The 27886-nt window shown below is 42.4% G+C and overlaps 5 protein-coding genes across 8 annotated transcripts; 3 read left to right on the top strand and 2 right to left on the bottom strand.

The window, feature by feature from the left end:
• The first annotated feature begins 572 nt into the window (after positions 1–572).
• On the top strand, positions 573–9202 carry ppie (peptidylprolyl isomerase E (cyclophilin E)). Of its 2 annotated transcripts, none has more exons than XM_085256807.1 (10): positions 573–664; positions 939–1037; positions 1132–1175; positions 2403–2429; positions 2842–2923; positions 3009–3112; positions 3202–3325; positions 3443–3628; positions 7970–8112; positions 8985–9202. In XM_085256807.1, exons 1-10 carry the CDS (start codon positions 634–636, stop codon positions 9051–9053), a joined length of 909 nt encoding a protein of 302 aa, XP_085112933.1. In that variant the 5' UTR covers positions 573–633; the 3' UTR covers positions 9054–9202. The 2 variants fall into 2 exon arrangements, with proteins under 2 accessions (XP_085112933.1, XP_085112934.1); XM_085256808.1 differs by lacking the exon at positions 573–664 and adding an exon at positions 702–839.
• A 744-nt stretch (positions 9203–9946) lies between these two features.
• gjb10 (gap junction protein beta 10) lies at positions 9947–11962 on the top strand. The gene is made up of 2 exons (XM_085257561.1): positions 9947–10078; positions 10467–11962. The coding sequence occupies exon 2, from the start codon at positions 10560–10562 to the stop codon at positions 11343–11345; it is 786 nt and encodes a 261-aa protein (XP_085113687.1). The 5' UTR covers positions 9947–10078; positions 10467–10559; the 3' UTR covers positions 11346–11962.
• A 3123-nt stretch (positions 11963–15085) lies between these two features.
• gjb3 (gap junction protein beta 3) lies at positions 15086–17699 on the top strand. The gene is made up of 2 exons (XM_085256455.1): positions 15086–15236; positions 15925–17699. Exon 2 carries the CDS (start codon positions 15972–15974, stop codon positions 16830–16832), a length of 861 nt encoding a protein of 286 aa, XP_085112581.1. The 5' UTR covers positions 15086–15236; positions 15925–15971; the 3' UTR covers positions 16833–17699.
• A 718-nt stretch (positions 17700–18417) lies between these two features.
• hmgcl (3-hydroxy-3-methylglutaryl-CoA lyase) lies at positions 18418–21716 on the bottom strand. Its single transcript, XM_085256454.1, has 9 exons — positions 21574–21716; positions 21321–21404; positions 21095–21202; positions 20889–20984; positions 20617–20765; positions 20462–20525; positions 20178–20366; positions 19199–19324; positions 18418–19072 (listed from the first exon to the last, which is right to left on the bottom strand). The coding sequence occupies exons 1-9, from the start codon at positions 21667–21669 to the stop codon at positions 18971–18973; spliced, it is 1014 nt and encodes a 337-aa protein (XP_085112580.1). The 5' UTR covers positions 21670–21716; the 3' UTR covers positions 18418–18970.
• An 854-nt stretch (positions 21717–22570) lies between these two features.
• zbtb8a (zinc finger and BTB domain containing 8A) lies at positions 22571–27647 on the bottom strand. 3 transcript variants are annotated; one of them, XM_085256452.1, is made up of 4 exons: positions 27516–27647; positions 25484–26346; positions 25220–25389; positions 22571–25070 (listed from the first exon to the last, which is right to left on the bottom strand). In XM_085256452.1, exons 1-4 carry the CDS (start codon positions 27566–27568, stop codon positions 24753–24755), a joined length of 1404 nt encoding a protein of 467 aa, XP_085112578.1. In that variant the 5' UTR covers positions 27569–27647; the 3' UTR covers positions 22571–24752. The 3 variants fall into 3 exon arrangements, with proteins under 3 accessions (XP_085112578.1, XP_085112577.1, XP_085112579.1); XM_085256451.1 differs by lacking the exon at positions 27516–27647 and adding an exon at positions 27259–27460; XM_085256453.1 differs by lacking the exon at positions 27516–27647 and adding an exon at positions 26662–27443.
• Positions 27648–27886: the final 239 nt, after the last annotated feature.

The raw sequence follows: 27886 nt of genomic DNA, 5'->3' as shown, positions 1-27886 counted from the left end.
TGCTGCCATTAAATTTCTGCTTTGCTCTTGTTTTTGCCACTAAGCAATCTTACCAAGTTATGCTCCATTGTTTTTACACTGTGAACTGTAAGTTGTTGCTCGTGCCTTTATTTAATCAAATCTGTACCCACATCAAATGATTTTTATTTTTGGCTTACTAACATGGAAGCTTGCCTGTAAGGGTTTCTTCACTTGTTTCGAGGAACCCAGTGATAAAATGGTTTAACATCTTCCCTCTACACCAATTTAAAGTGGCAGTTTAAAGAGAAACAAAAAAGTAATCCATGGCAATGTAACTATGATTTAATGGCACTTTTCAAGTGTGACCCAGGCTGATAAAAGTTACTTATTTCCTGTAATTTGATTACATAGGCTTGATAACTAAGTGGGACGGTCTTGGACAAAAATAGATTAATTTAAAAAAAATCAAAGCAAAGATCAGATTGCATCGTGGCTTTAAAACTACAAATATTTAAATCCAAATTGAAGTAAAATTCAGAGTTTATTGTAATAATGGGAGATTCCTCCGACAGGGGGCGGTAGAGTTCAGTAATCCGAGGCTGCCTGTTTTAGTTCTGGTTCTCTCCACCAATAGGAAGCTGCTGGGTTCAAAGTTGAAGGGTTAAATCCAATATGGCGGCTAACAAGCGGGTGTTGTATGTGGGTACGTTATGGCCGTTTTTGTTAAATTTTCGCTGTTTGAGTGTATGTAGCTTACGAGTTTACGACTGTATTATAAATCTGTATCGTAACAGTAATTCTGCGCATGTCAGGAACACGACAAAGACGCGCGAAAGCGAAGTTTAGCCCGAAAAATGAGCTCACGTTTAACCCGGCATGTAAATACTGTCCGTTATCCCAGCTCTCTACACTGTATTTGTTGAAAGTGTTTTTCCCTTTTTTGGAATGCGGATCTTAAAAATGCGTGTTTACGTCAGGTGGTTTAGCAGAAGAGGTGGATGAGAAGGTGCTCCATGCTGCCTTTATTCCCTTTGGAGACATCATCGACATCCAGATCCCGCTGGACTATGAAACGGGTAAGATCAGGACCGTTTTAACCACGATTAACAATAAACCCTGCAGCAGCACAAGATGAAAGTGTTGGCTTTGTCTTGTGCTTTACATTTTCAGAGAAGCACAGAGGTTTTGCATTCATCGAATTTGAGCTTGCAGAGGTGAGTCCGGCGTATACAGCCTACAGTGTGCTAATATTAGCCTATTAACGGTATTATGTAAATGATACAGCAGTGGAACAAGTATCGTTGGGTCATTCTATGTCAGGTCAGATTTTCCTGAAAAAAAATTCCAGGCAAAAATTTCTTTTTAATAATGATTATGCAAAATGTCAGGTCCCTGCTGTCATTAAAAATCTTACTAAAAATACTTAATGGGGATGAAGATAGGCAGCTGTTTGGATATTCCTCCGATGTCATTTAAAAAACCTGTTATCTACAAAGCTAGATAACAGTCATGTCCTGGTGCTTTATATGCTGTGAGTTATGATAGAAACAAATAAAACACTGCTACTTTTTTTTCCTCCTGGGTCCTTGTGCTTGTATGATCAGTTTTTTTAAGGGTCAAACATACTTGTCCCTCCAGTTCTTCCACTTCTTTGTACATTCTCTCACATCCACTCTGATAGTTTCAGCCATCATCCTCCAGGAATTTGCTTGACGGCGGCAGGCCACTCACAGTAGCTGTGGGCTGCATCGACCCCACATGTAGTTAGATTTTGTGGGAGCTGGACATCATGTTATGCTGTAGGTTAGGATGTAGGGTTTCAAAGGGGTTTGCAGTTATAATATTTCTCACTGAAGCATAAATCCCCAGTAAGGCACATAGTATCTTTAAGGCCAGGGTTCACATTAGGTGAATGGTTTTACACATATTACAAAAACACCTTTTCATTCATCTCGAGTGTGTAATTCCACAGGTATGACACTACCTACCAAATCCAAGTCATCGCTTTTAGGAAGAGGAAGTTTGTGTTCATATTATATCAAAAAAGGTTGATGTTCTCTCTCGTTTTTGAAATATCCATCTTTTTTTGTTGTTGTTGTTTTAATTTGATGAACTGAGGTAAAATGACCCAATCACAGATTATTTTATGCACATGATGATCTTGCTCTGTATACTTTTATTTAAATTAAAAATGACAATGTATTAAATCTTAATATGATCTTCCACTTCCTTGTTGAAGTAGTTTTGTTTGTTCTCTGGCGTGGCATCATCACTTAGTATTAACTTGGGTATTCGTCATTAATTAGCGTTCATCTGCATCTTGCCGTTTTAAGAGCTGGGAATTTACCAAAGTGAGTCATTTGAATGGTTATTGGTGACTTCAGGAGAAACATATTTCTGTCCTCATAACCTATTTACGGCTTCTTTCTCATCTTCTGCAGGATGCTGCAGCAGCTATTGATAACATGGTAAGTTTCTCATATAACTGCTAGACCAGAGACGTTATTCCCATTGAATAGCCAAAAAACAGCATCAAAAGAACCCTTTTACCTGTCCGGGGTGTACCCCGCCTCCCGCCCTATGACAACGGGGATAGTCCCCAACCCCACCACGACCCTAAATATTAGAAAGTCGTGGCACATGATTGAAAACACAGCAGTCACCTGATCATTTGTTTTCATTAAGTGTCATAAAGGACAGTCTAGCGTATCATCTGCTAAATTAGGTATTAAAGGAAGCACTGAAGCAGGTTTCCTTAGTAGTCTGAGATCTGGAGCAGCTCTTAGTATGGTTGTTATGCAGACACTCACAGATAACGTCACTCTGTTAAAAACCTTAATCTGCTTGATTATTGTTAAAATGTTTTTTTTATCCCTCTAGAATGAGTCTGAACTTTTTGGAAGGACTGTCCGCGTCAATATTGCCAAACCCATGAGAATCAAAGAAGGTTCTTCTCGACCAGGTGAATAACAAACATTTCATACATTTTGTTTGTCTCTTTAAAAAAAACAATAGCGGTTCAAACTTTAAGTCTTCCTTTCCTGCAGTGTGGTCGGATGATGACTGGTTGAAAAAGTTTTCTGGGAAGACCGTTGAAGAAGCTGAGGCAGAGGCAGCAGCTGGAGAAACACCCCAAACTACAGCTCAGGAGGTGAGAGGATTTCACTTCTAATCTGTGTCTCTGTGAGGTCTTCCCTTTATAAATCTGTTAAGATGTGAGGCGGTAATTTGTTCTTGCAGGGTGAGCCTCCGGCTAAAAAGGGCAGAGTAAATCCTCAGGTCTACATGGACATAAAGATCGGCAACAAGCCAGCAGGGAGACTGCGCTTCCTGCTCCGGGCTGACATTGTTCCCATGACAGCAGGTGTGTATGTGTATATGCTACAAATCCCAAATTTTTCCTCTTTTTTTGAACTGGTCTCCATGTGTGTAGAAAGAAACCTGTGTTATCTGTTAGAACAAGTCTTCTCTTTAATTTTAGAGAACTTCCGCTGCTTGTGCACTCACGAAAAGGGCTTCGGCTACAAGGGCAGCAGCTTCCACCGCATCATCCCTCAGTTTATGTGCCAAGGAGGCGACTTCACCAACCACAACGGCACCGGCGGGAAGTCCATCTATGGCCGGAAGTTTGATGATGAAAACTTTGTCCTTAAACACACAGCTCCAGGTGAGCAGTCGTTTATACTGTTCTGAGAAGGTGCAGTGAAGCATGTCAACAAGGCTCCTGGTTTTTAGCTGATTCAATTCAATTCAATTTCTTTATTGTCCCACAAGGGGAAATTAGTTTAGCAGCAGGATATAAATAAACAGAACAATACTATAAAATAATAATGACAATAATAGTGATAGAAAGTCCAAGGACAGTTATTTGCCATTGAGGAGAGAAGATGCAGTGGGGATAAAAGAGACCTGGAGTCCTTTAGTCCTCCTCGGAGGTACTCTAAAACGACGGCCGGAAAGCAACAACTCAAACTCACTGTGAAGTGGTTGGTTCAAACAATTAATAATAGAATGAGCCTTTCTAAGCACATTTCTATTGTAAATGGCCAAAAGTCCATCTTGCCAGCGCCCTGAAATTTTGCTAGCAGTTTTTACCAGAAGTCCCAACCGATTCTTATTCTTCACCGTCAGGTTACCAAACCAGGCAGCGATACAAAAAGACATCACAGATTTGATAAAACTTCTATAAAACAAAGACAACATCTCGGATGAGACATTAAAAGATCTCATTTTCCTTAAAAAGAACAGTCTTTGTTGAACTTTTTTAGTAGTGGCATCAGCATGAGATTCAAAACACAGTTTATGGTCAAGTACCACACCTAGATATTTATAACTCTCAACAATCCCAATAACGGCAGTTTTAATGATAGTGGGTGATGAGCTATAAGAGGACTTCCTAAAATCAATAATCATGTCTTTAGTTTTTGACATATTAAGTGACAGGAAGGACTCATCACACCAATTCACAAAATCATCTACAACCTGTCCATGGCCTGACTCGTCCCCCACTAGAAGACTGACGATCACTGTGTCGTCAGCAAACTTCAGGATATGTCTGTTCGTGAAATTGCTGCGACACTCATTCGTGTACAGAATGAACAGAAGGGGAGAGAGGCAACAACCCTGGGGTGATCCAGTAGAGGAGGAGAGCACATCAGAAAAGACATGATTTACCCTCACGCACTGTGACCTATTAGTCAGAAAGTCTGTCACCCAGCCGACCAGACTAGTGTCAAGCTTGAAATGATTGTAAAGCCTGTCAGCAAGTAAGAGGGGTTGAATTGTATTAAATGCTGATGAAAAGTCAGCAAATAATAATCTTGCATGGGTGTGAGGGGCCTCAAGATGCTTATACAAGAGATGCAGGAGTGTGACAACAGCATCCTCCACACCTCTTCCTGCTCTATAGGCGAACTGGAAGGGGTCAAGATGGTGTTCAACCTGCATTAAAATCTCCTTCTTAATTATCTTCTCAAATGTCTTCATCACTAAAGAAGTCAGAGCCACAGGCCTAAAATCATTCAGTGCCTTAGGAGAACTGCCCTTAGCAACAGGAACAATCATAGCATGTTTCCAAATCTTAGGTACCGTCTGTAGCTCTAAAGAAAGTGAGAAGATATAGTGAAAAATCCCACTCAGCTGATCAGCACAAGTTCTCAGTACCTGTCCACAGATGTTGTCAGGTCCAGGACTCTTGCTTTTAGTGTGTCTAAAAAGATTATCTACCCCCCTCTCATCAATACAAATTGATGGGGGAGTGATAGTCTTTTCCCTCAGTGTGCTGGTCTGCCTAGAACAGTCAAAGTTCTCAAAACGAAGGTAAAAACTGTTAAGACTGTCTGCCAGATGTTTGTCAGAGGTAAACCCCTCTAAGGTAATATTACTTTTACCTTTCGTGTGTAGCCCTGCCATTGTTTTCATACCAAGCCAAGCTCTTTTGAGGTTGTTACTGCTGAGTTCTGCCTCAATCTTATTTCTATACCTCATCTTGGCAATCTTTATTGCAGCCCTCACCTCCTTCCTTAATATTCTCATAGTGGGAACGTCTCCCTCGTTGAAAGCAATTTTCCTTTTAAGAATCAGATCCTTAATATCTTTAGAGAGCCACGGTTTGTTATTAGGGAAAGTCTTAAATTCTCTGACTGGAACCACAGAGTCTTTGCAAAAAGAGATGTAGCTAAACACCACATCGGTGAGTTCATCCAAATCAGAAGTGCTCTCTTGAAACAAGGACCAGTCAGTGCAATCAAAACACCCCTGAAGGGCAACACAACTGTCTTTTGTTCAGACATTAGTCCGCTTCACACAGGCCTTCTCCCTCCTAATCACAGATCTGTAAGCAGGGAGGAGATGAATAACATTGTGATCCGAAGAACCTAGCGCAGGTCCGGCCACAGACTTATATGCCCCCTTAATTGGTCCATAACACAAATCCAGCGTTTTGTTATTCCTTGTAGGACAAGTGACATATTGAAAGAAATTGTTCAGTGATTTCTTAAGATTACAATTGTTAAAATCACCAAGAATAAAATTAGGAGCATCCGGTGAGAGTCTCCAGATTTGTTAACACTGGAAAAATGGGTCTTTCAGTGTGAATCATTTCTTTTGTGATTTACGTCAGAAGCGCAACAAAAGACAAAGGTGTGTTGGCTCGTACTTCCTGTTCCTACGACCAGATTGGACACGCCAGCATTTTTGTTTCAAACCTGTGATTGCTAAAGCGTTGAAAAGCAACGTGGCATGACTGAAGAGCTGTTGCTGACATTTGGAATTCTTTGCATATGTAGCTGAAAACTCGTAAATCAAGTGAGGAAACACAAATAACTCGCTGACAGACTTGTGTCAAGAATTCAGTCACAGGTTAGCGAGTGTAACAGATCAGTCCATCCTCCAATCGCATTCACACGAGTCAAACAAGTGGGATTTTTCATGACAAACTTACTTTTCTCACCACTTTTCTCATACCATCGTAACTAAGAGCTGCTATAATAATCTTTTTATCTGACTTTTAATTAACACTTATTTAAACTAACACTACTGTCAATTACTATTTAACATAAATGGCACTAAGTGTAATTCTGGCACTTCAGGATTATTAGCCTGAAAACTACAGTAATGCCTTAACAAAGAATGAACCTTAGTGGTGGATTTTTTGAACTTTACTGACGCAAAGGCTTTTTTAAAATTAGCGTTATAGATGAAATTGAGTTCTTTTTAAAGTAGTTTGCAGGCTACATGATTAACTATGTAGGCACAACCCACTCAACAAACTGACTAAAGGAAAGTAAATACTGGAATAGCTCACAGTTTGCAGTAACAAATCCTACATGGAAGACTCATCTCAGTGACAAACTCGATCTGTGATCACTTGAAACCTGGCAGGTGTGTTACTGTAATATTCGTAGTGCCACTTCTAATCTATAACTTTTTGTTACCTGCTGAGAGGCTAAAAATGTAACTTCAAGAGTCTTATATTTTTATTAGCGTGTTAACGTGCGCATTCCCTGTCATAACACAAAGAACGTTACCCAGCTATCATGGTGCTCTAGGTTTTTGTTTGGGTTATCAGCACTGCTATATGTAGGCAGGTTCTGCACAGAAGGCATGATTTTAGACTCATGACATAGAGATGACTGATAAATCATAATTTCTTCATCATTGTTATATGAACGTGCAGAACGAACATTGCAAAATCCACAGTGAATAAGAAAAGCTATTTTATTTACTCGTGGCATGTATTTACCCTCAGATTTTTGACCTCAGTAAAAGCATGTTTGAATTCTTTTACTTTTGTTGATTGAGTGGATCGAGGCTATTCAGCGTTTGGTGCTTATGCGAGCAGACTGGACCTGATAAAGAAGAACAATAGGCCTGTATAGCTAATACACACGTTTTATCATTGCAATACTGGTAATGTTATCACAGACTTTGTGCAGACATATTGTAACAACATATTTTCCACATTCAGTTGAATGTGGTGGGTGGCATGGTGGTTAGCACTGTTGCCGCACAGCAAGAAGGTCCTGAGTTCAATTCCACCATCAGGCCGGGGGCTTTCTGTGTGGAGTTTGTATGTTCTCCCCGTGTTTGCGTGGGTTCTCTCTGGGTACTCAGGCTTCCTCCCACCAAAGACATGCACTTATTGGGGATAGGTTAATTGATTAATTTAAATTGCCCAAAGGTGTGAATGTGAGTGCGAATGGTTGTCTGTCCCTGTGTGTTAGCCCTGCGACAGCTGGGATAGGCTCCCGTGACCCTGAAAAAGGACAAGCGGAAGCGAATGGATGGAAAGAGTTGAAGCTAGTTTTATTGAAATGCTGCCAATTCACTAAAGCAGATCGTTTATGGTCTACGGTATTTGATCTAAACCCCCAAAATCTGATGATCCCCTATGTGCAGCACCTGATGAAAGTGGAAAGGAATAACTACTTTTTAATAGGAAGCAACCTCGAGCAGAACTAGACTCAGGCAGGGCTGACTGACTAACTGTTGTCTCCTATGCACACAGGGCAACTCTCCATGGCGAACTCTGGGTCAAACACAAACGGCTCTCAGTTCTTCCTCACCACTGACAAAACGGACTGGTTGGATGGCAAACATGTGGTGTTTGGAGAGCTGGTGGAGGGGATGGATGTACTCAGGGCAATGGAGGTAAGGGTCAAAGCTGCAGTAGGAGTTTTCTTTATAATGGTGTTGGCTGTTTCACTTTGTAAAGGTTTTTGTTAAGAAAAAACTGTTCTTTTTCAATATACACCAGTATTTGTGCTCAATAACCTGGGAATGCACCGGATGGGTGCACAGACCTCTCCAGCACAGTTTTGTTTCGCCTTTTCACGCCTTCATTTTGCATCTGGAGCGTTTCAGTGGTGGACCTTCTGTTTAGAAAATTCTCAGGAACAGCCCAGGTTGTGCAGCTTGGAGACAAAGTTAAGGAAGCGATGCTGAGATGTTTTGGACATGTGCAGAAGAGAGATGGTGGAGAGCAAAGGATGTTGAATATGGGGGTGGAATGTTCAGTATACTAGTATAAAAGCTCTCACAACATTCAGAACAGAATCGGACAACAACGCTTTCAAACGCGTGGCTCCCTGTTTCTGGAATGATCTGCAGAGACAGCTTGGACTACTGTGGCCCTGTAGATGTCACTTTTAAATCGTGGCTCAAGAGTTGGGAGTTCGCCTTGTAATCGGAAGGTTGCCGGTTCAAGTCCCGGCTTGGACACTCTCGGTCGTTGTGTCCTTGGGCAAGACACTTCACCCGTTGCTTACTGGTGGTGGTCAGAGGGCCCGGTGGCACCAGTGTCCGGCAGTCTCGCCTCTGTCAGTGCGTCCCAGGGTGGCTGTGGCTACAATGTAGCTGCCATCACCAGTGTGTGAATGGCTGGATGACTGAATGTGTGAAGCACTTTGGGGTCCTTAGGGACTAGTAAAGCGCTATACAAATACAGGCCATTTACCATTTAAAGGACTGACAGTGAACGATCGTGTCATGTCAGATAACTTGTTGTTGTTTTCTCTCTGCAGGCTCAGGGAACCAAAGACGGAAAGCCGAAGCAGAAAGTGATCATCTCGGACTGTGGAGAGTATGTGTGAATAAAAAGCACTGTGTGTGTGTGTGTGCGTGTGTGTGTGTGTGTGTAAGCGGCACATGTCTGAGAGCAAGATGACCTTTTGCTGTTTTGTACTTTGAAACCAGATCTTCTGCCATGTAAATATTTCAATAAACTCATTTTATAATGAAACATGTTTCTTTGATTGTCTTATCTGCTTACCTATTCAAAGCTCCACAGTGAAGGCCATTTTTTGCACATATTTACTGTTGTATGGTTTTGCAAGGTTACAGGGACCTAATATGCTTCGTAATTTTATTCTTGCATGATTCAAATAATCCCAATTAATCTTAACCTGGGTTTTAGTGCAACTCACTTAAAGACCATCCTCCCTTTAAAGCTCGCTTCCTCCGTTTGGCTGCCCCTCACAAAAGTAGAGAGGGGCCGGTTCCAATCCAGGAATATCTAATGTGAACTGCAAAATATAAAGCAAAGAGTAATATGCAAATTAGGCATAATATACTTAAATAAATCTAACTCTAATGTAAAGACATTTAGAACAAGAATGAAAGTAGACGTTTGGCGTTACAGAAAATTTTAATGTTGAAATGACTTTTGTTCGGGAAACGTTATTTAGCGAATATGCAGATAAAAAAAACTGCAAATTAGCACAAACGTGCAGCAGACAGTGTAAATAGACATATGCATTCTTTCAGTTTACCTTAACTTGTGCCTGTTGCCTGTCTCTGCTTAAGCTTGTTGTTTCCCAGCTGAACAGGATCCACCACATCATTGATTTTTAATTAGTCTTCTAAAAAATAACAGCGAGGAGGAAAAAAAGTTGCATCGGAATTATTGTTGCATATTTCAAAGCAGCCAAAATAACTCCCCATGACTGAACACGTTCTAGGTGGAGCAGTTATTTCACCTGAACACACTGAGCTCGAGGCAGACGAGCGACTCCGCCCCTTCCACTCCCATCCTGTCGGGAAATGTTCCGAGAGTGTCATCGGAGAGGTTCGTCCAAACTCCGCTCCGACTTTGAACCGCGACATCTGGGTTTAAACTGTGAGTATTCACAGACATGTGTAAAGGAGTTGCTCAGATATTAAAGCGAGTTTGTTTCAGTGGATTTTTAGTGCTTGTTGTCTACTTTGGTTTGCGCTATTACGCGTTAACTGTTAAAACTGTGTGAAGTGGAAAGGCTGGTTTGACTTGACGGATTGAGACTCCGCACGCAGATGATTGCCAAAGTCAGACATTTTGCAACTGAAAACACACTGTATACGTTTTTAGTCTCTTTTCTGCTCGCGTTACACGGATTTGTGTATTTCACTGTCGCCCCAAATCCGTGTAAACACGCAAACGTGTACGCTTATGACCCAGCTCCTCCACACTTTGTTTCTTCTCCCTTTTTATGCATTTGTGATTCGACTGCGTTTTCTTCTTGTTTCAGGCTAGTTCATCCCTCACGTTGGTCTGTTCCACCAACGGCTGCCTCTCTCTTCCATCAGCAGCAAGAGAAGACAGACTGTGAACAAAAGTCATCATGAATTGGGTAGTTCTCCAGGGCCTCCTCAGCGGAGTGAACAAATACTCCACAGCCTTCGGCAGAGTTTGGCTCTCGGTTGTTTTTCTCTTCAGAATTATGGTGTTTGTGGTGGCAGCAGAAAAGGTGTGGGGAGATGAACAGAAAGACTTCACATGCAACACAAATCAGCCCGGCTGCCATAATGTCTGCTTTGACCACTTCTTCCCCGTCTCCCATGTGCGCCTGTGGGCCCTCCAGCTTATCTTCGTCACCTGCCCCTCATTCCTGGTGGTGATGCACGTCGCCTACAGGGAGGACCGAGAACGGAAAAATCAGCTAAAGTATGGCGAGAACTGCAAGCGTCTCTACCCAAACACGGGCAAGAAGCGTGGAGGCCTGTGGTGGACCTATATCCTGACTTTGGTCTTCAAAATAGGCGTGGACGCCACCTTCGTCTTCCTCGTTTACCACATGTACGAGGGCTACAGCTTCCCCAGTCTCATTAAGTGTGCACAGGTTCCCTGCCCCAACACGGTGGATTGCTTCATCTCTCGGCCTACTGAGAAAAGAATCTTCACCATCTTCATGGTGGTCACCAGCTTGGCCTGCATCCTCCTCTCCTTTTTTGAAATCCTCTACCTAGTCGGAAAACGCTGCCATGAGTTTCTCAGCTCAGCCCATCACTCTCGTCAGGTCATCACCCACTCAATGTCCAGTGGAAGCAAACTGATGGAGGCAAACGCTCTAAAGTCAGCGGAACAAGGCACCACTGAAAAGAAGTCGTACTATGTCGTCGTATCTTGAGATACTGAGAACATTACACAGACTTTATGAAAAAGACATGGGAAAGCAAAGCTGTCTCTCGCCATTCTACAGCAACTTCCTTAAAAGACTTGACAGAAGATTTTTCTTCTTCTCAGAGACTGAACTGCAGTGTAGTTTATTCTATATGGTTTTAAAAGTTTAAATTCTGCACTCCTCTCTGCTGTAGGGACTTATTTTACAGTTTACATTTCTTTAGCCCTTGCAGAGAATAAAAAACAATTTGTGCAAAGCGGTGTCCAACTGAGCCTTGAGATCAAATACATGAGTCACTCGCTGGTTTGGCGAGTAAGGTTTTACAAACACATGTGGTTTGTGTGTAAGATTTTCCTTCTGCTCTTGCCCAGCCTCAAGATGTTTGGTTCAAACTGTGTGCAGTCTTTCCCTCTGACTCAGACACTCAGTGTGTCAGACTCTTGGTGAACTGTATTTTTCATTATTTATCAAAAGGTTGGAAAGTTGCTGCATTTTACTTTCTGTATTTCCTGTGTACATGCAGTAGAGAACAAAGAGCAGTCAGTGATATCAGGGTGTTTATATTTCACTGCACTGAGATGCAGTTTTGTTGTGATTATTTTTCATTAAAGATTATAATTTTGCATTTTGAGTGTGTTTTTATTAGTGCAGGGTTGAGTCCTAGAGGTCCACACACTGCAGCATATACTGTATTAACTTCAGAATGAGAGCTGTAGTTCCAGTAAACAGATAATCTTCCCATGCAGAACAATGTAAAGCAGGCGGCCTGTCCAGAAAAGGATTAGAGGTTCTGTGGTTGGACTAAGGCGTCAGACTTTCTTCTCTTGTTTTCTTCCTTCATCCGTGTGTTTCATAAGGCCCTCTCTCATTGGCTGCACAAATTGCTTTGTTGCCATGAGCAGCGCCCTCATAACTTTTTACAGTTGATTGGTACTTTAAAACGGGCAGAGCAGGAACCTCCCACTCCTCGGTTTGTTTCATCCCTGCTGACGTGTGGATCCACCCAGCACAGGAATTTGCTATTCTGAATGGACAGCTTCAGTATTTACACTGTAAGAGAAATGAAGTAGATCTAAGGAGAGAGTTTTTTGCTCTCATTGAGACATGTAGACGTGAATGTTCAACTGGAAGTGTTAAAGTATATTTTAGTAGACACTCTTTTCAAAAATTACCCCTGAGGTCTGTAGATTATCGTAATAACATTCAGGAAAGCCACTTTCACCTTCACTGTGGAATGCCATCAGAAATATGACAGATGTGCACTAAGCAGAAAATTTTGTTTTGGTATGTGTGTACATGACTTAGGTCAAGCGATCCTTAAAATTACCTGAACTTTCAGAAATATTCTCCAGGCTGCCAGAGGTCCTTGTTGGGCCCATCTAGAGATGAATTAAATATTGATTGAGAGAATCTTAAGTAGTTGAGATTATTTGACTAATGCCCCCAAAACTCACTGGTACCGTCTGCCACAAATGAGAATATTTGCAAGTTTACATTGTCTTATATATTTAACTCGCTGTTGTTGAGTTTGGGGCTTTTGGTAGGAGAAACTTTGGAATAGGTGGTTGTTTCCCACCAGGTCCAGCACAATTAGATGCATTAGAAATGAGAATAACTGTAGTTAAGGCCATAATGTTTTCCTGTCATGGAACAATGCAGGTTTTCCTGAAGCAGTGTGACCAGTCATGATTTGGCTTATTAACATAAATTAGTCCAAGATTTTTTAGAGGATCCTTCCACAAGGGAAAAGGCACAAGACGAACGTGGACCTTTGATAGTTGATATTTTCTGGTGATGACAATAACCCAATAATAACTTTATTAACCTTCGTCACATAAAGTATTGTGTAATATAAACTGGCACTGAAATTTAGAGCAGCTTTATGTTCAGCTCTGTTCTGTGCTTGTTCTATGTGGTCTGTTTGTGTGGGTCTTTTCTTTAATGAGCCTCATCATCAGACCTTCCCTGGTGTATCTTCTCATCTTGCACCAACTTCCTCTGTTCTGTTTCCTTACTTTCATCACAACCAGAGAAGTGTTTATCCTGTCGTTTTGGCCTCTCACGTAAAGACTTGCCACGGTTGAGTCACAGACTGCATTTTTCCAGGCGTGCCTCATCTGCCTTGACTAGTTCTTCATTTAAAGTCTAGAAGACTCTTTTTTTTAACCCCTCCCCGAATTGAATGTAATTTCTGTCCACTGAATTGATCTAAGTTGTGAATTGCTGATGTTGTGCTGCCCTGCCCTCAGAGGATTTCCTGAAAAGCTCAGCTACAGCTGAAGCTTCAAGTTCAGCCATGTCATTTAAAGAGAGCACCACTCCAACAATCTGCATCTAGTGTTGCTTTTACATTTACAAAATGACACAAAGGTGTTTGTTGTTTGAATGCAAGACTGGAATATGTAAAGGAAGTTCTTTCTAAAGCATTTAAAGATATACAGTTGAATTAATTGTGGTTGTGCACATTTTCACCTGGTTCTGGTTCACAGTTCTTATTATATCTTTGTCTTTTAAGCGGTTTACAAGGTGCAAAGAGTAACAGTAACTTAACTTGATGATCAGGTTTGGTTTTGCACCGTGCATGTGACACCTGAACAGGAACTTCTGTGATTTCTGCGAACTTTTCCTGGACTTATTTTAACTTTTGTGTTTGGTGGGGAGACATGGCTATTATGAGCCTGTATCAAACCCATTAGGGCATTGTGTTTGTGATACTAAACAGTACAAACAAACCTGACTTATGTTATTGCATTATATTATTTGTATTCAAAGACTGAATAGAAATGCTTTCAGCACAAGAGCTGGCAAGTTGTAGCAAGGCCCTGGAATTTCAAACAAACAGACATTGGATGTTCCAGACAGGATCTTCATCTGCAAAATAATACAATAGTTTTTAACCTACAGATGATAAAGAGGAGACAAAAGCTGCAGCTTATGATCTTACAATGAAGAGGAGCTTGAGCGTTCTGGGAGTTTGTGAGTTGTTATCTGAGACGAGTAGACGTTTCAAAAAGCATAAAGGAAATACAATATTCAGCCTTGAAAGAAGAAAACGGATTCATTTACAAAGAAAAGAACACAAATCAAACAAATATATAAACTGATCTCCCCGCTAACAAAAGTCTAATCTTTTGCTTTAACCTCGTTAAAAGAAGAAAAAAAAAAGTAGTGTAGGGAAAGTTTCAACATGAAGAGGAAGAGTCACACATAACAACAAAAAATGTATTCACCTTAGGGTGTGTCCTCCTTTTAGTCTACTCTGTTAAGCACTCAGAAACAAGTTGAGGCAAGGCAGCAAACCCTGTTCTTGGAATCCTCAAACATAAAAAATGAAGCTAAGTGCTTTGCCTTTTAACCCTTTGAAAAATAAATAAGTAATATATTGAAGGGGTTTAATGCCCGTTAACGCTGTTCGATGAGATTTAATCAGTCAGATTAATATTGGTACACCTCAGAAGGTACATGTGTGGGGAAGAAAACTCTTATTCATTGTGAAGTGATGATAAGTCTGATCTTCAGACCCTCACAATGATTCCTGGTGGTCCCCAGATTGCCACCAGTACATTTGAACCAAGTGTGGTGATTGCTCCCGTATTTTCAAATCCTACCAGAATTACCCGGAAACAACGCAGTTCGTTGCTGTGATAGTTTTTATACTGTCTTGGCGAACAAGAGGCACATGGAGAGAGGGAGATGAGGAAAATCTGGGGGTAAGTTCTAGTCTTTCGTATTAACCACACCCACAAAGACATTTCTCAGCACTGCGCTCCCTTACCTGGCGAGCAGAGCCAAGTCTGTGCACTAAAGGAGTCAAACGAACTAAAAGAAACGACAGATCATCGGGGAATAAACACGTGCTTGCATCGGTTTGGAACAATTATGGATTAACCTTCTTGGGTTAGTGAAAACCTTTTTCTTCCTCCTCTTGATTTTGACATTTAAACTTCGTAAATGTACTTCGCGTTTGCGCAAGCTGGAAATGATCGCAGGCTGAGTGATCGATTCGCGGACTTTTGTGGAGCAATTTACGTAACTGTAATTTATCTCTGGTGAATGAGAAGAGCCATGTACGTACCGCGGTGTCCAAAAAGTCAAAAAACTAAACAAAACCCAAGACAGCCCGTGCGTAAAAGGCTTTTTTAACGACCTGTAAAGATTCCAAGAACCCGCGTCTACTCATAAACAAATTAACATGATAGGACTGGTGCTTATATATCTCCTTTTAATGTTTAACTGTTTAACTATAAAGTTCCAAAAAGTACATTTTATGTGTATAAGGTTGGGTGTGTTAGTGTTGGCTCAGCTATTTCCTTTTTGATCAAGCTGGCACGAAGCCGCCTCATAATTGCGTTTGTGGGTGTTTCTGGTAGCACTGATAGATTAGAAGTGGGAGCTGTTTTTAAATAAAAAATCAGCTTTACAAGATCCAGTGCCATTTTTTTCCTTTTAAGTAAGAAAATGTTTTTATTTTTAAAGAAAGCCTCGTATGTAAGAGCTCACAAACACTAACGTTCAGAGTCTCAAAGCAGATAATTCAGGTGATAGTGAATATATGCTCAACCATTCTTCATTTTACCACATCCAGGTCTGAAGAGAAACTGCTACCAAGATACTTAACTGCCAGACTAGACCATGGACTGGAAAACCTTTCAAGCCCTCCTCAGTGGGGTGAACAAATACTCCACGGCATTTGGGCGTCTTTGGCTGTCAGTGGTGTTTGTGTTCAGGGTGTTGGTGTATGTGGTGGCAGCAGAACGAGTGTGGGGTGACGAGCAGAAGGACTTTGACTGCAACACCAAGCAGCCCGGCTGTGCCAACGTCTGCTATGATCACTTCTTCCCCATCTCCCACATCCGCCTATGGGCCTTGCAGCTCATCTTTGTCACCTGTCCATCATTAATGGTGGTCATGCATGTGGCGTATCGTGATGACCGTGAGCGCAAGTACAAGGCCAAGCATGGTGAGAACACCAAGCTGTACAACAACACGGGCAAGAAACATGGCGGCTTATGGTGGACTTACCTGATCAGCCTCTTTGCTAAGACGGGCATTGAAATCGCTTTCCTCTATATCCTCCACCGAATATACAACAGCTTCTACCTGCCAAGGCTGGTCAAGTGTGAAGTGTCGCCTTGCCCGAACATTGTGGACTGCTACATTGGTCACCCCACGGAAAAAAAAGTCTTTACATACTTCATGGTCGGAGCTTCAGCCCTCTGCATCGTCCTGAATATCTGTGAGATCTTTTATCTCATCTACAAGCGCATTGTACAGTGTGCAAAAAAGGTTAAAAGACGCAACCGCGCCATGGACATCCAACATGACGACTTTGAGGACCCCTTTAACAACTCCAACCGTGTTGGGTCGAAGCATGATCTAAAGGAAAAGCCTTCATTCCTCAAATCTTCATACAAGTCTCCTCCATACAGACCATCTGCAATCAGACTTGAGGAGAAGATACGAGCCTCTGCTCCTAACCTATCTATCTCATGATCAGAGCTGAAACCAGGCCAAAGAGCAAAAGCTCTGCAGAGTTTGGGCTGCAATCCAAAGACAGAACTAAAAAAATGAGAGACTCAGAACAATGAGCCAAACTACATTCTGTCAGAGCCTGGAAGTTGAGTCATCAGTACTGGATTCATCCTGTGGACCCTTGTGTCCACATGCAACACTTAAGGAGCACATGAACTTTTGTTTTGGCTTGAAGCAAAATTGGTCTTTTAGTGATATGCGGTTTGAATTTTTTAATAAAGGTTCACTGCGCGGTGAGGGGTTGGTGGTGGTAATGAATCCTCCCTGCCAGTATCCACATGTCTGAGCACCCTACTTCCCGTTTTGCTTCTGTGATCCCTTTATTTTAATTTGAACTTAAATCATGGATTTCCTTTCCCAGTTTTATAGTAAAGTGTTGTGCAGCAGAGTGTGGAGGCTCGTTTGGTGATACGTATGTTTGAGGAATAGTAGAAATTGTGCAAACTGGCTTAAAAAATGAGTTTTCTATTGCATTTAGGATCAACTATGGTAACAAAAAATGCATTTATTGTTGTTGCATTGTTCCTTCTGAATCCTTGGTAGACATGTTGCTTGGTCTCAGTTTATGCTGTAGACACGCTGTGTTTTGACGTACTTGTACACAACGCCGTCTGATCCAAGACCACTGTTGATTTTAAAGGTGAAAGGAATGCTGCTGTTTAATTCAGTGCTGGAAGACTGTGGACACACACACGGCTCACGGAACTGTATTCAAGTATTTTTGTGAGTCATTCATTGGCGACTGTGGAAGCTCTGAGGAATTGTATTTCCTGTCCTTGTTATTATTTCATTTTTATAATTGTAAAGATGTTAAATGTTTGGAATATGTTTCTGTTTGTTCTTTTATCAGAGCGTCACTCCATGCCAGTTCAAATGCCTAAAATGTCTAAAAACAGCCCTAGCTTCATCCTCTACTTTGTTGCTATTAAGAGCTGCCTTTAATCCCCTTGATTAATTTTTTTTTTAGGCCGATCTGTGATCAGGTGGGACGTCTGCTTGTCATTATATTATGTTCAAGTTGTTTCAAAAACATACGTTGATTTGAAAAATCAACATACGTTTGACAACTTTCACATTTGTAAACAAGTTAGAATTTAGATAACTACATAACTTAGATTTTGGTCACCGACTCATTCCTACGGGCTTTGTTTGTCTAAGATCTTTAGCGGACATTTCTGGAATCTCAATCTGCCTGTCAGGCTCACAAAGCCGGTTTTAAAAGGTGTAGCAGGAACCGTTTTTATCCTGAGTCATTTACGCAAGCTGGAAAATTACTATAGAAATGGTGAAGATGCACTCTCACCTCCATTGACTTGCATTGCAAACTCATCGTTACAAGGTACTAGTTTGAAACCCAGCTGGGGCCTTTCTGGAGGAGTTTGCATGTTCTCTGGTGCCCAGAGACGTACATGTCATGTTAACCGATGACTCTAAATTGGCTGTGGGTGTGAGGTACGGTTAAAAAGCACAAAATAAATGTGAGTATAGGTATAGCTACCTTTCAGGCCACGAATCATACCAAATAAGACACAGGTGATCCTTAAGATTCAAGACAATTTATCAATCTTTATTTTTAAAACAAAGTCTACAGAAACATTTGCATTTTAGATTTGAAAATAAATACATTTAAAATAAAAATAACCTGTGTCAATACAGTTTTTCACCAGCCAGCTCAATGCCTGAGTCGAGGATGGAGAATGATGGAAACTCAAACGGTGATGTCATCCATGCCCACAAGATGCTTACTGGATAATTTATTGTTATAAACAAAGTCTGGCGATCATGTCGGCTTCGCCAGTGCCTGGAAACTAATGCAAGCACACTATTAAAACACAGGCACACAGGTCATGATGTGATTACACTTACTTTACATAAGGCACCGTTCCAGCAATGCTGTCATATTAATATCCAATTAGATATTTTACTCCGATTTGACTGGCATAGCCTGCTGATCCCGATCTTCCATAGAAGATAAATTAACGCCGCCCCCCCCCCCCCAAAAAAAAAAAACCCAACAAAAAACACAGACAGCTCCAGGTTACATAATCACGCTTTAGTGTTCAGTCTGAGAGAGAGAGAGCCTCTGGTTTGTCGTTCCTCTACAGTTTGCAGGCTGCCTGTGCCACCTTGGAGCTGGTTTTCCTGTTGAGGGTTCGACAGATGAAAGCTCCAGCATCCATCAGCTTAGAGAGGTCGACTCCCTGGGGTACAGACAAAATTTAAGAGGTCATATTAGAGCACTTAAGCACGGAAGTCGTAATTATCTTCAAGCAGCCAGGTAGCAGATCGAGCAGCATCGACGCAGACAAAGTCTGAAGTCCTCCTACCGTCTGAATTCCAAGTCCGTGCAGCATATAAACTACATCTTCAGTTGAAACATTCCCAGAAGCCCCCTGGGCATAGGGACAGCCTCCCAGTCCAGCTACTGATGAATCCACCACACTGATTCCCATCTGAAAAACAAACAAACACAAAGCATAGAAATCAGGAAAACAGACAACAGTGACCAGCTGCAGCTATTCAAAAATACCAGGTTCTCTTTTAAAGAGACTGAGTGGTAATCAACAGCAAAATGGGGTGATTAAGAAAAAATACACACAAACAACATGGCACCACCAGCTGGAAGTTAATGGCTGTCATGTGACTTCCTCTATATAATCACACAGAAAGAAAATTGGAAGCAACAGAACAACTCTTCCTTTTCCCCCCTTTACAAACAATAAAAGCGTCAGCCTTGCTGCAGCTCACTCGGTGTACAGAGAGGTGTTCCTCACTCTCCTGCTCCGAAAAGCAGAACCACAAATAATGTTTTTCCTCTGTATTTTTTTAAAGAAGGTTAAAAAGTAGCGCCCAAGCTGGCAACAGTGAGGCAAGCCTGATGATACAAACCCCGCCTAAAGAAATCAAATATTTGAGTACAATCCTGCAAACAACAGATCAGCTAAAAGGACACCCAATTATCCTTCTGCATTACTCAAAGATTAACCCTAGAACACTAACGTCAGGTGATTTTCACCCACGTGTCTTAGAAATGGTTGAATTCAAGAACAATTTTTTAATAAAGTTTTACCTAATCTAATCTTTAATAAACTGTCATCATATCTTTATTTTTAGGGAGCACATACCTTAAACACTTTAAGCTGTAAGCTAATGATAGTTATGTAAGAGCAGATACATGCTGGAGCAATAAGCTGTACATTTCAGGTCCAATGGATGCATGATCTGACAAGTCGACTATCAAAATAATCGTTTGTGGCAGCCCTAAAATATGTGTGTGTAAACAAAATAGTCTCAAACCAGCCTGACCTGTAAAGCTACAAGGATGTTAGCCAGAGCCTGGCCATAGGTGTCATGACAGTGCACCGCCAACGCACTGACGGGCACCTCTTTAATCACTGCCTCCAACATTTTAGTCATGCTGCCTGGAGTTCCCACTCCGATGGTGTCACCCAGAGAAATCTCGTAGCAGCCCATGGAGTATAGCCGCTTAGCTACCTGTGAGGCAGAGGACAGATTGAGCGGCAACATCAATTAATGCAAAATAGTTTTGCTTTTTTTTTTTTTTTTTTTTAAAACAAGCCATAACTCACATGTGCCACTTTTTCAGGTGCCACCTTGCCTTCATACGGGCATCCGACGACACAGGAGACATAACTGATGACAAGAAGCACATAAGCAAGAATTAGAGGGCAATTGAAGTGATTTAAAGATCTGCTGACAGTTGAGGGGAGGCCACTATTCTTACCCTCTAACTGGCACACCGGCCTCTTTAGCCGCTTTCATAACCTCGTCAAAGCGCTGTAAACTCTCATCTACTGAGCAGTTTATGTTCTTCTTGCTGAAGAGCTCAGACGCAGCACCAAATATGGCTACTTCTGGGGCTCCTGCCTTGACCTGAAGTAAATAAGAGCATTTCTTGTGAGGAATTAAACTGAAGCACCAACGATTGTGTGTGAAGATGGCGATGGAGGATGTTTATGTAGTGACGGTTGATGAGATTGGATGCTTGACACTCACAGCAGCCTGGAAACCCTGGAGATTGGGGGTGAGGACTTGATAAGTCACCCCGGGCTTCCTGCTGATACCCTTCATCACCTCCACCTGGTCTGCCATCTAACATTTGGATGACAGAAACCGGTCAGCAGTGACAGAAAGAAGTCATGCAGTTTGTGTATTGCCCTTAGCCGGATGTGCCAGCACTGTGTGTGCGTGTGCATACTCACCTGTGGAACCCACTTTGGGGAGACGAAGCTGGTAGCCTCAATGACGGACAGCCCCGACTCTGACAGCATGTTAATTAATTTAATTTTGGCCTCTGTTGGTACAAGAGTCTGAAAGTGCAAAGAGTTGGTTATGTAAGGATCGACATAACTAACTCGGGTAACTCTGTTATCACCTGGTGACGCAAAGCACGAACTATGCGCCTGCGCCATCGTAAACACACGCTACCTTCTCATTCTGAAGGCCGTCTCTTGGTCCCACCTCCACTATTTTCACCTTCCCTGGAAAAGCCTGGGCCGCTCTTACTCCAGCCTAAAACACGAACAGAAGAAACAAGTGGTGTTAAATTACCATCAGCTAGGGTTAGGGGCCTCGAACATGTAACGACAATTAGCATAACAGCAGGGGACGCTAACAGCTAGCGGACAAACACGGCCGTGCATCTAAGCAGCGCGTCATATCACACACAATTCAAACTCACTGCTCTGTGCGCCGCCGCGGAGCTGAACGACAGGCAGTGCTGCCCCATAAGCGACGTTAAAGCGTTCCTGTGGACGAGCTTCATGACAGTCGCCATGATGGTCCAGCCTCCGGTTTGACGTCACGACGTCCCTTCCAGGCGCGGAGTCCTCACAGGCTCACGAAAGCACCGCGTGGACGCCATCTATGGGCGAAAGGGTGGAACTGAAAGAATTGTTTATGATTTATGACGCGCCAAATCACAATAATAGTTTCCTCCAGGCGCTTTGTATCCTCTACAATACACTCAAAATCAAACGACCCACTGTGAGCAAGCACTTGTGGACAGTGGAACGAGAAAACTCAATGTTAGCAGGAAGAAACTTCAAGCAAAACCAGATTATTAATTATTATCTTTTAATTTTTAATTTAGCTCACTTTTGGTTTTCCTTGTGGCCAGATATGTTTCCTTTCCTTTTAAAATATAATTAGGTCCACAATATTTGTAATTTTGCATCTGTACACTATTACAGTGGCAAACTATGGATGAAAGACTATGTGTTCGTGGTCCTTCATTTTCAGAGCTTCAGTGGTAAATGGCAAGGCAGTTTAACCAGATAAAACATATAGAGTTGATTTATTGTCGAAGTGTTGAACTTGTGTTTGGTAGCTTTTATCTGTAATGTAATGGGGAAAATTCTAGTTTTCACATTATGTGTCAATATGACCTTGTGAAACAATGTTTCACTGTGTTATCTGCTAACTGTAAGGGCGTACAAGGACGAAACTCCCAAGAAGACCAGTGCCGGGATCTTCATGGGAAACTGCTCTCTGCCCAGCAACAGCCCATGGGACAAAAAACCTGTTGTAACGGAAAAGATACCGAGAGCTGTGTGTGGGTATAAAAGAGACCTGCAACATCTTAAGGGCAGAGCTCGCATGACTGTGAACTGTGATGTTTGATGTGTGTTGGCTCTCCTGCATGCAGTAATTAAAATAGCCTGACCACAGCTGACCGTGTTGCAGACTTTATTACTAAAAAATTCCACGACAGGAACTTTCAGAATAAGGTTTAAAGAACAAAAGTAGGTGTATCAGAGGAATAGCAAGAAATTCAGCAGACAACTAAAGTGAATGATCACAGAATTATTTCCATGGTTAAGAAAAACCTCCCCACAACATCGAACCAAGAACATTCTTGAAGATGTAAGAAAATCATTGTCAGCGTCTACAAAACACACCATTATGAAAGCAAACTATAGAAAGTTTACATCGAGGTACAAGAAAGTGAGATAATTAACTGGAAGATGACTGAATTTTTCATCTTGATCCAATTTTCCCCTGTTTAAATAGGTTATATTCAACATTGTTGTAATATTTTGTCGTTTATTATTTAAACTTTTCCATCACAGATGCCGTAATGACTCCAGAATTGATTTTATTGGTAACATGCAATTTGCATTCAGAGTTGTAAAGTTTTTGTATATACTGATGTATTTGTTCCAAGATGACAAAACTATGTACAAAATTTTATAATTTTTTCAGGTTTAGTTTATTGCACTTTTTCACTGTTACCAGTTTTCCCACAATCGTTGTCCTTTATCTTATTTATTTTTCTATGACTTTACTTCTATCTTACTTTACACCATTTAATACTCCTATAAGAATAATAAAAAACAGAGCCTCCTTTGAATGAGAAGTCGTTCGGTTGTTCGTGATTAAAGTTAAAGACCCAGAAACAAATTTATAAAAATATCTTTAATGTGTCCAAAAGTAAAAAACAAACAAACAAACAAATAAATTATGCATTTGTATCATACTGCATATCATAACAAAACATTTAAAAAGACTGTCCCTACAGGATACAGGTGATCATTCTGTTCTTCACCTTTTTGCTGAAAGGCTGGCAGAAAGCAGCCAAAAGGACCAAAGCTTTTCATGCACGAGAGAAAAAAAAGCTTATTGAAAAGATTATAATATCATATTATGATTGAAGCAAAGGAAACACATAATATGCATGCTTCAGATACTGCATATCTTTATGAAGCTTAACAGAAAACCTTCATTTTTTTCTGACAAAGCTCAACAAACTGATAAGAAAAGACTAAACTAATACACAACATATCATAAACGTATGTTTTTACATGAGTGAATCCCACATTTTATGCATAAACTCTCCTGCATGGCTTTAAAGTGCCCCTGTTAAGCTTTTGGGGTTTTTCCCTATTCTTCACACCTTTATTAAAAGTAAAGTTTCACCCACCCACACAAAACACTGAAGTGAAACTGCCTGTGAAACTGGCTGTTCTTCCGTTACTTCTCTATGTCACCATGTAAAATGCCAGTTTAGCAGCTAAACAAAGAATGCCTCAGCTACATCCAGTTGCACCAACTGCCTAAAAGTCTGCCATTTTTCTCTTTTCTACAAACGAAATGTAAAACATGTCAGCAAACCAAGTATTCTGCGAGGCTGGAAGAATGAAAACAAGCTTTTGTGCCCTCCGGCTGATGAACTGAAGACCTGGTGAATTTCTTTTATTCCATTTTTAATTAAAAAAAAAAAAAAAAACTAATGACAGTAGAAATCACAAAAATGCTGCACGGCTAACCATCTTTAGTTGTGTTATAATACAGCCTAGAAAACAGGTTTTATTTTTCTGTTGTGTTTTAATTGTAACTGTTATATAACTGTTATATTCATCCACTATTGAACCATTTGAACTGCATATTCTCTTAGCTAAAGAGTTTAGCTGTGCTTTTAGCAGGATATTTCATTTTTGATCATTTCTTATATGTTTGAATCATTTATGCATGACTATTTTCGCCCAATTCTTCTTTTTAACCATTACTTTCAATTAATTATCTGCCAAAAATTCTTTAAGTTCAATCAATTCTTTAATGAAATTGTAATTTAATTAACTGCTCTTGCTAAAGTACTCTCTGGGGTACTTGTAACTCTGGCTGGATACCTCGCTTTCCTAGAACAGATCATTTCAGGCCGATGGTGAAAAGAGAAGCAGCAGTAACACTATGCACAGTACAATATGAGAAAAATGATTTTTGAATACTAATGAATGTAAACTTATTGTAGTAAACCCCTAAACTGAAAATAAGCATACCAGGGGCACTTTAAAACACAAACACTTCAAATATGGTTACGCATCTGCACACACACAAACACACGCACACTTTGGTCCAGTTTCACTGCAGCTCTTCGTCGCTGACGTCCACTTGCTGGATGATGAGGTCGGCGCCCGAGTCTTCTGCCAGGTCATCGTCGTCAGTCACCATCCAGCTCCTCTTTGTGTCCCCCTCCTCCTCCCCGTCCACGCCCAGTAACAGTGCCGGCTCCTCGTTGTGCCCCTCCAGGCTGTTCATGGGGACGTCGTCACAGCCCACTTCCTGGATGCACGCCGTGCACATGCGGTAGCGTCTCGTGCCCTCACACACCACATGCCCGGTCTCCTCGGTCACTTGACACTTACACTTCCTGCACACCAGCTTCCTGGCTTGATGAATCTGGGAGATTAAAAAGAAAAAGAAAAGATCGGATAAAGATTTATTCAATATTAGAGTAAATTTGTTTAGCAGCTTGTTTTCCTGGAGCTGTAAGCCGACACAGACACAGAAGAAAGTGTAAATTTACCATCTGCTGTGAAAACACCTACTGTCTCAAAATGGCTGCGTAGATGCTCCAGGCGAGTAAAGCGCTTATTGCAGGCCTGGCATGGATACGGCCTCTCCCCGGTGTGACAGCGCAGGTGACGCTTCAGGTCTGCTTTCCTCTTCACTGTGTGTGTGCAAAAGGGGCATTTGAAGCGCATGGTAGGATTCGAATCTGCAAAGAGGAACAGAGAAATTGTGACATTTGACTTTTTCCTATCATCTCTGTCCAAGTATTCCAGTCATCATCATCTTCTGGCAGCACACACCTTTATTAAAGTGTCCAATAACACCCACAATCGGTGGTAGAGTAGCGTAAAGCTCCTCTGCCTTTTCAGCCTTTCGTGTCCGTGCCTCCTGGATGTCCAAGTCTTCGTGCTGGTTGGACCGAGCGCTGTTGGACGCTCGCCTCTTTGTGCTCCCTTTTCCACGCCGACGCTCTGATCCAGGCAAGGTGTACAAAGGGTCCTGAGGGTCCTGGAGGTCTTCTGCATCTGCACTGAGCTCGTTAACAGGGCTGTTAGGGTCAGTCTTCAGGGCTGAGGCCGAAGGATCCTGGTCCGAGTCCTTTCCCATAAAGCTAGACTGTGATCTGGAGTTGTCCCGAGTCCAGAGCGCAGGTGGAGGGCTAACAGAGCAGGGGCCCTGATGCTGCTCTGTGGAGTCTTCTCCTGCTCCGCTGGTAAAGCTACAGGTCTCAGACAAGCTGAGGCAGCGATCGCTGTCTTCATCTTTCACACTGATGTCCAAGGAGGACTTGATGAAGTTCTTGCAGTAGCTGATGACATTGTTCATCTGCAGGTAGCTGGCTGCAGACATAACTTCAATCACATTGTGACTGGAGAGGTCCAGCTGGCCGGAGTAGATGAAATCCAGGATGACGGTGAAGGTCTCGGGGCTGAAGACGTCGAAGGTGGCGTTGACAGAGTCATCGGGCCCCTGGGACAGCAGCATGCGGAAGTAGCCGCTGCTGGCGTACAAAACATTGCGGTGAGCCCTGAAGAGCTGGCCCTCCACCAACACACTGCAGTCACAGAAAAGCTCCTGGCGACGCTGCTGGTTGAGCTGCTTCAGCATGTTGCTTTGGTGAGACACTGTGATGTCGGCCGTGTTGAACCACCTCTGAGGCTGCCTGCAGGAGACAACATGACAGCTTGCTCACTAGCTCTGTATGCAGGACACACTCACTTCTTTATCAAGAAAATAAGAAATGACAGAGGTCCCGCAGACCTGGTGGACATTTATTACTGAACTTCTCCCAATGCCAAATTAACAGATAAATAAAGGAAACACGGGCTCCTGGATTTTAATGGTCTGGTAACAGCCTACAATGGTAATCATGGCACACTGATCTGAGCATAACAAACACAGCAGCATCACCACATGCTTGCAGCTGTCAATTATTGCATCTTTGTCTTTACACGGGCTCAGCAGAGGGCCCGCCCACCTGACTTTTTTCTGCATTTTGATTTGTTGAAGGATCCTTCAGGCAAAATCTTCTCCTAATGGGTTACACCCGACTCAAGTCAGTCAGAGAGCATCGGGTGACAAAACCTTTAATCATTTCTGAGGTCTCACGCGCTCCGGAAACCCCCGATGGAGTAAACGCGTCAGACTTGTAGGAAGAGAAAATAAAACACTGCAGCCGGACACGCAAAGAGAAAAAAAATGTCCAGCACCCTGATTTTCAGAACAGTTCTCATTTCACGGTAACCTGTTCAATCCGTGCTCGTGCAGGCTCGGGATTGCACGCTTTCGTGTTTAATGAGCCATCAGCGCGGCTGTGTGACAACCTCCGCAGCGCCCGACAACCCACGGTGCAACGCCCGCCCGCAGGACTCCACGGTGCCTTTCACGGCACGCGAAATCAAGACTACCGTCCCCACCGAGCTCTTCCGCGTAAAATCAGACATCCTTCGACCTACAAAGCAACACGACAGTGCTGCAGTCCTGCGAGAGGAAAGCGGGCAGCCCAGTCTGTCTGTCCTGGAGCGACGCCCACTTCAGGCTTCAGCCAGCACACAATAGAAAAACAGACACAAACCTCCGGCAAGTGAGCGCGCTGCGAGCTGGAAAAACACATCTATTCGCATTGTGTAACAGTCTAGGGCAACGACGCACTAACACGCCCGTTTTCATCCTCAAGACCACCCCCACTTCTCTCCGGAGGTCCGGCGAGCAGCGGGGAGGATTTGACTGCTGCCCAAAGCGAGCGACTGCTTCGCAGGCGCGAGGTGTCGGCAGGACCCGCTTACGCCCCACGCCTTCTTACCCCCCCTGACAAAATCCATCGATACTCACTGGTGGCTCGATTCACCCGGCGCCCTGTACAGCCTGCTCGCCCCCATATCCATGTTTAATTCCCGTTTGCCTTTCCCCCCCTCCGCTCTTTTCTTTGCTCGTCCAGGGTCCACAGTCAGGCACTTCCTGCTCAGCCCTAAAGACCGAAACCCGGTTAGACCGACTGGAGCACAGTGCTGACGTGGGTGTTTATTAACTGGGTGCCCGAGGGTTCAAGGAGCCATTTAAAGTCCCAGTGCCCCGTTTAAACAGACGCCCTCGTTGCGAAAGAAGCGATATTCATACAGTATTTGTGCAGGGCTCATGATGCTCCTCTAACCTTACCACACAGGTCCGAGTCTTTAATCTGCCCCCGTATTTCAGAATTTTTT

The sequence above is a fragment of the Mchenga conophoros genome, linkage group LG19 (genome assembly GCF_057382185.1).
Source record: "Mchenga conophoros isolate Kocher_MC1m ecotype Shallow Benthic linkage group LG19, M_conophoros_male_GT1.1, whole genome shotgun sequence".
NCBI lineage: Eukaryota > Metazoa > Chordata > Actinopteri > Cichliformes > Cichlidae > Mchenga > Mchenga conophoros.
This window is presented reverse-complemented; position numbering and strand designations above follow the sequence as displayed.

Bases quoted from the DNA above. Each gene is read 5' to 3' on its own strand.
- ppie (XM_085256808.1), top strand. From the start codon at position 767: ATGTCAGGAACACGACAAAGACGCGCGAAAGCGAAGTTTAGCCCGAAA. The intron at 840-938 runs GTAAATACTGTC...TGTTTACGTCAG, and splicing joins GCTCACGTTTAACCCGGCAT to GTGGTTTAGCAGAAGAGGTG. The intron at 2,430-2,841 runs GTAAGTTTCTCA...TTATCCCTCTAG, and splicing joins CAGCAGCTATTGATAACATG to AATGAGTCTGAACTTTTTGG.
- gjb10 (XM_085257561.1), top strand. From the start codon at position 10,560: ATGAATTGGGTAGTTCTCCAGGGCCTCCTCAGCGGAGTGAACAAATAC.
- gjb3 (XM_085256455.1), top strand. From the start codon at position 15,972: ATGGACTGGAAAACCTTTCAAGCCCTCCTCAGTGGGGTGAACAAATAC.
- hmgcl (XM_085256454.1), bottom strand. From the start codon at position 21,669: ATGGCGACTGTCATGAAGCTCGTCCACAGGAACGCTTTAACGTCGCTT. The intron at 21,203-21,320 runs GTAGCGTGTGTT...TTGCACTTTCAG, and splicing joins ACGGCCTTCAGAATGAGAAG to ACTCTTGTACCAACAGAGGC. The intron at 20,766-20,888 runs GTGAGTGTCAAG...TATTTACTTCAG, and splicing joins TCCAGGGTTTCCAGGCTGCT to GTCAAGGCAGGAGCCCCAGA.
- zbtb8a (XM_085256451.1), bottom strand. From the start codon at position 27,353: ATGAAAACGGGCGTGTTAGTGCGTCGTTGCCCTAGACTGTTACACAAT. The intron at 25,390-25,483 runs GTGTGTGCTGCC...TCCTCTTTGCAG, and splicing joins TATTGGACACTTTAATAAAG to ATTCGAATCCTACCATGCGC. The intron at 25,071-25,219 runs GTAGGTGTTTTC...TTAATCTCCCAG, and splicing joins TACGCAGCCATTTTGAGACA to ATTCATCAAGCCAGGAAGCT.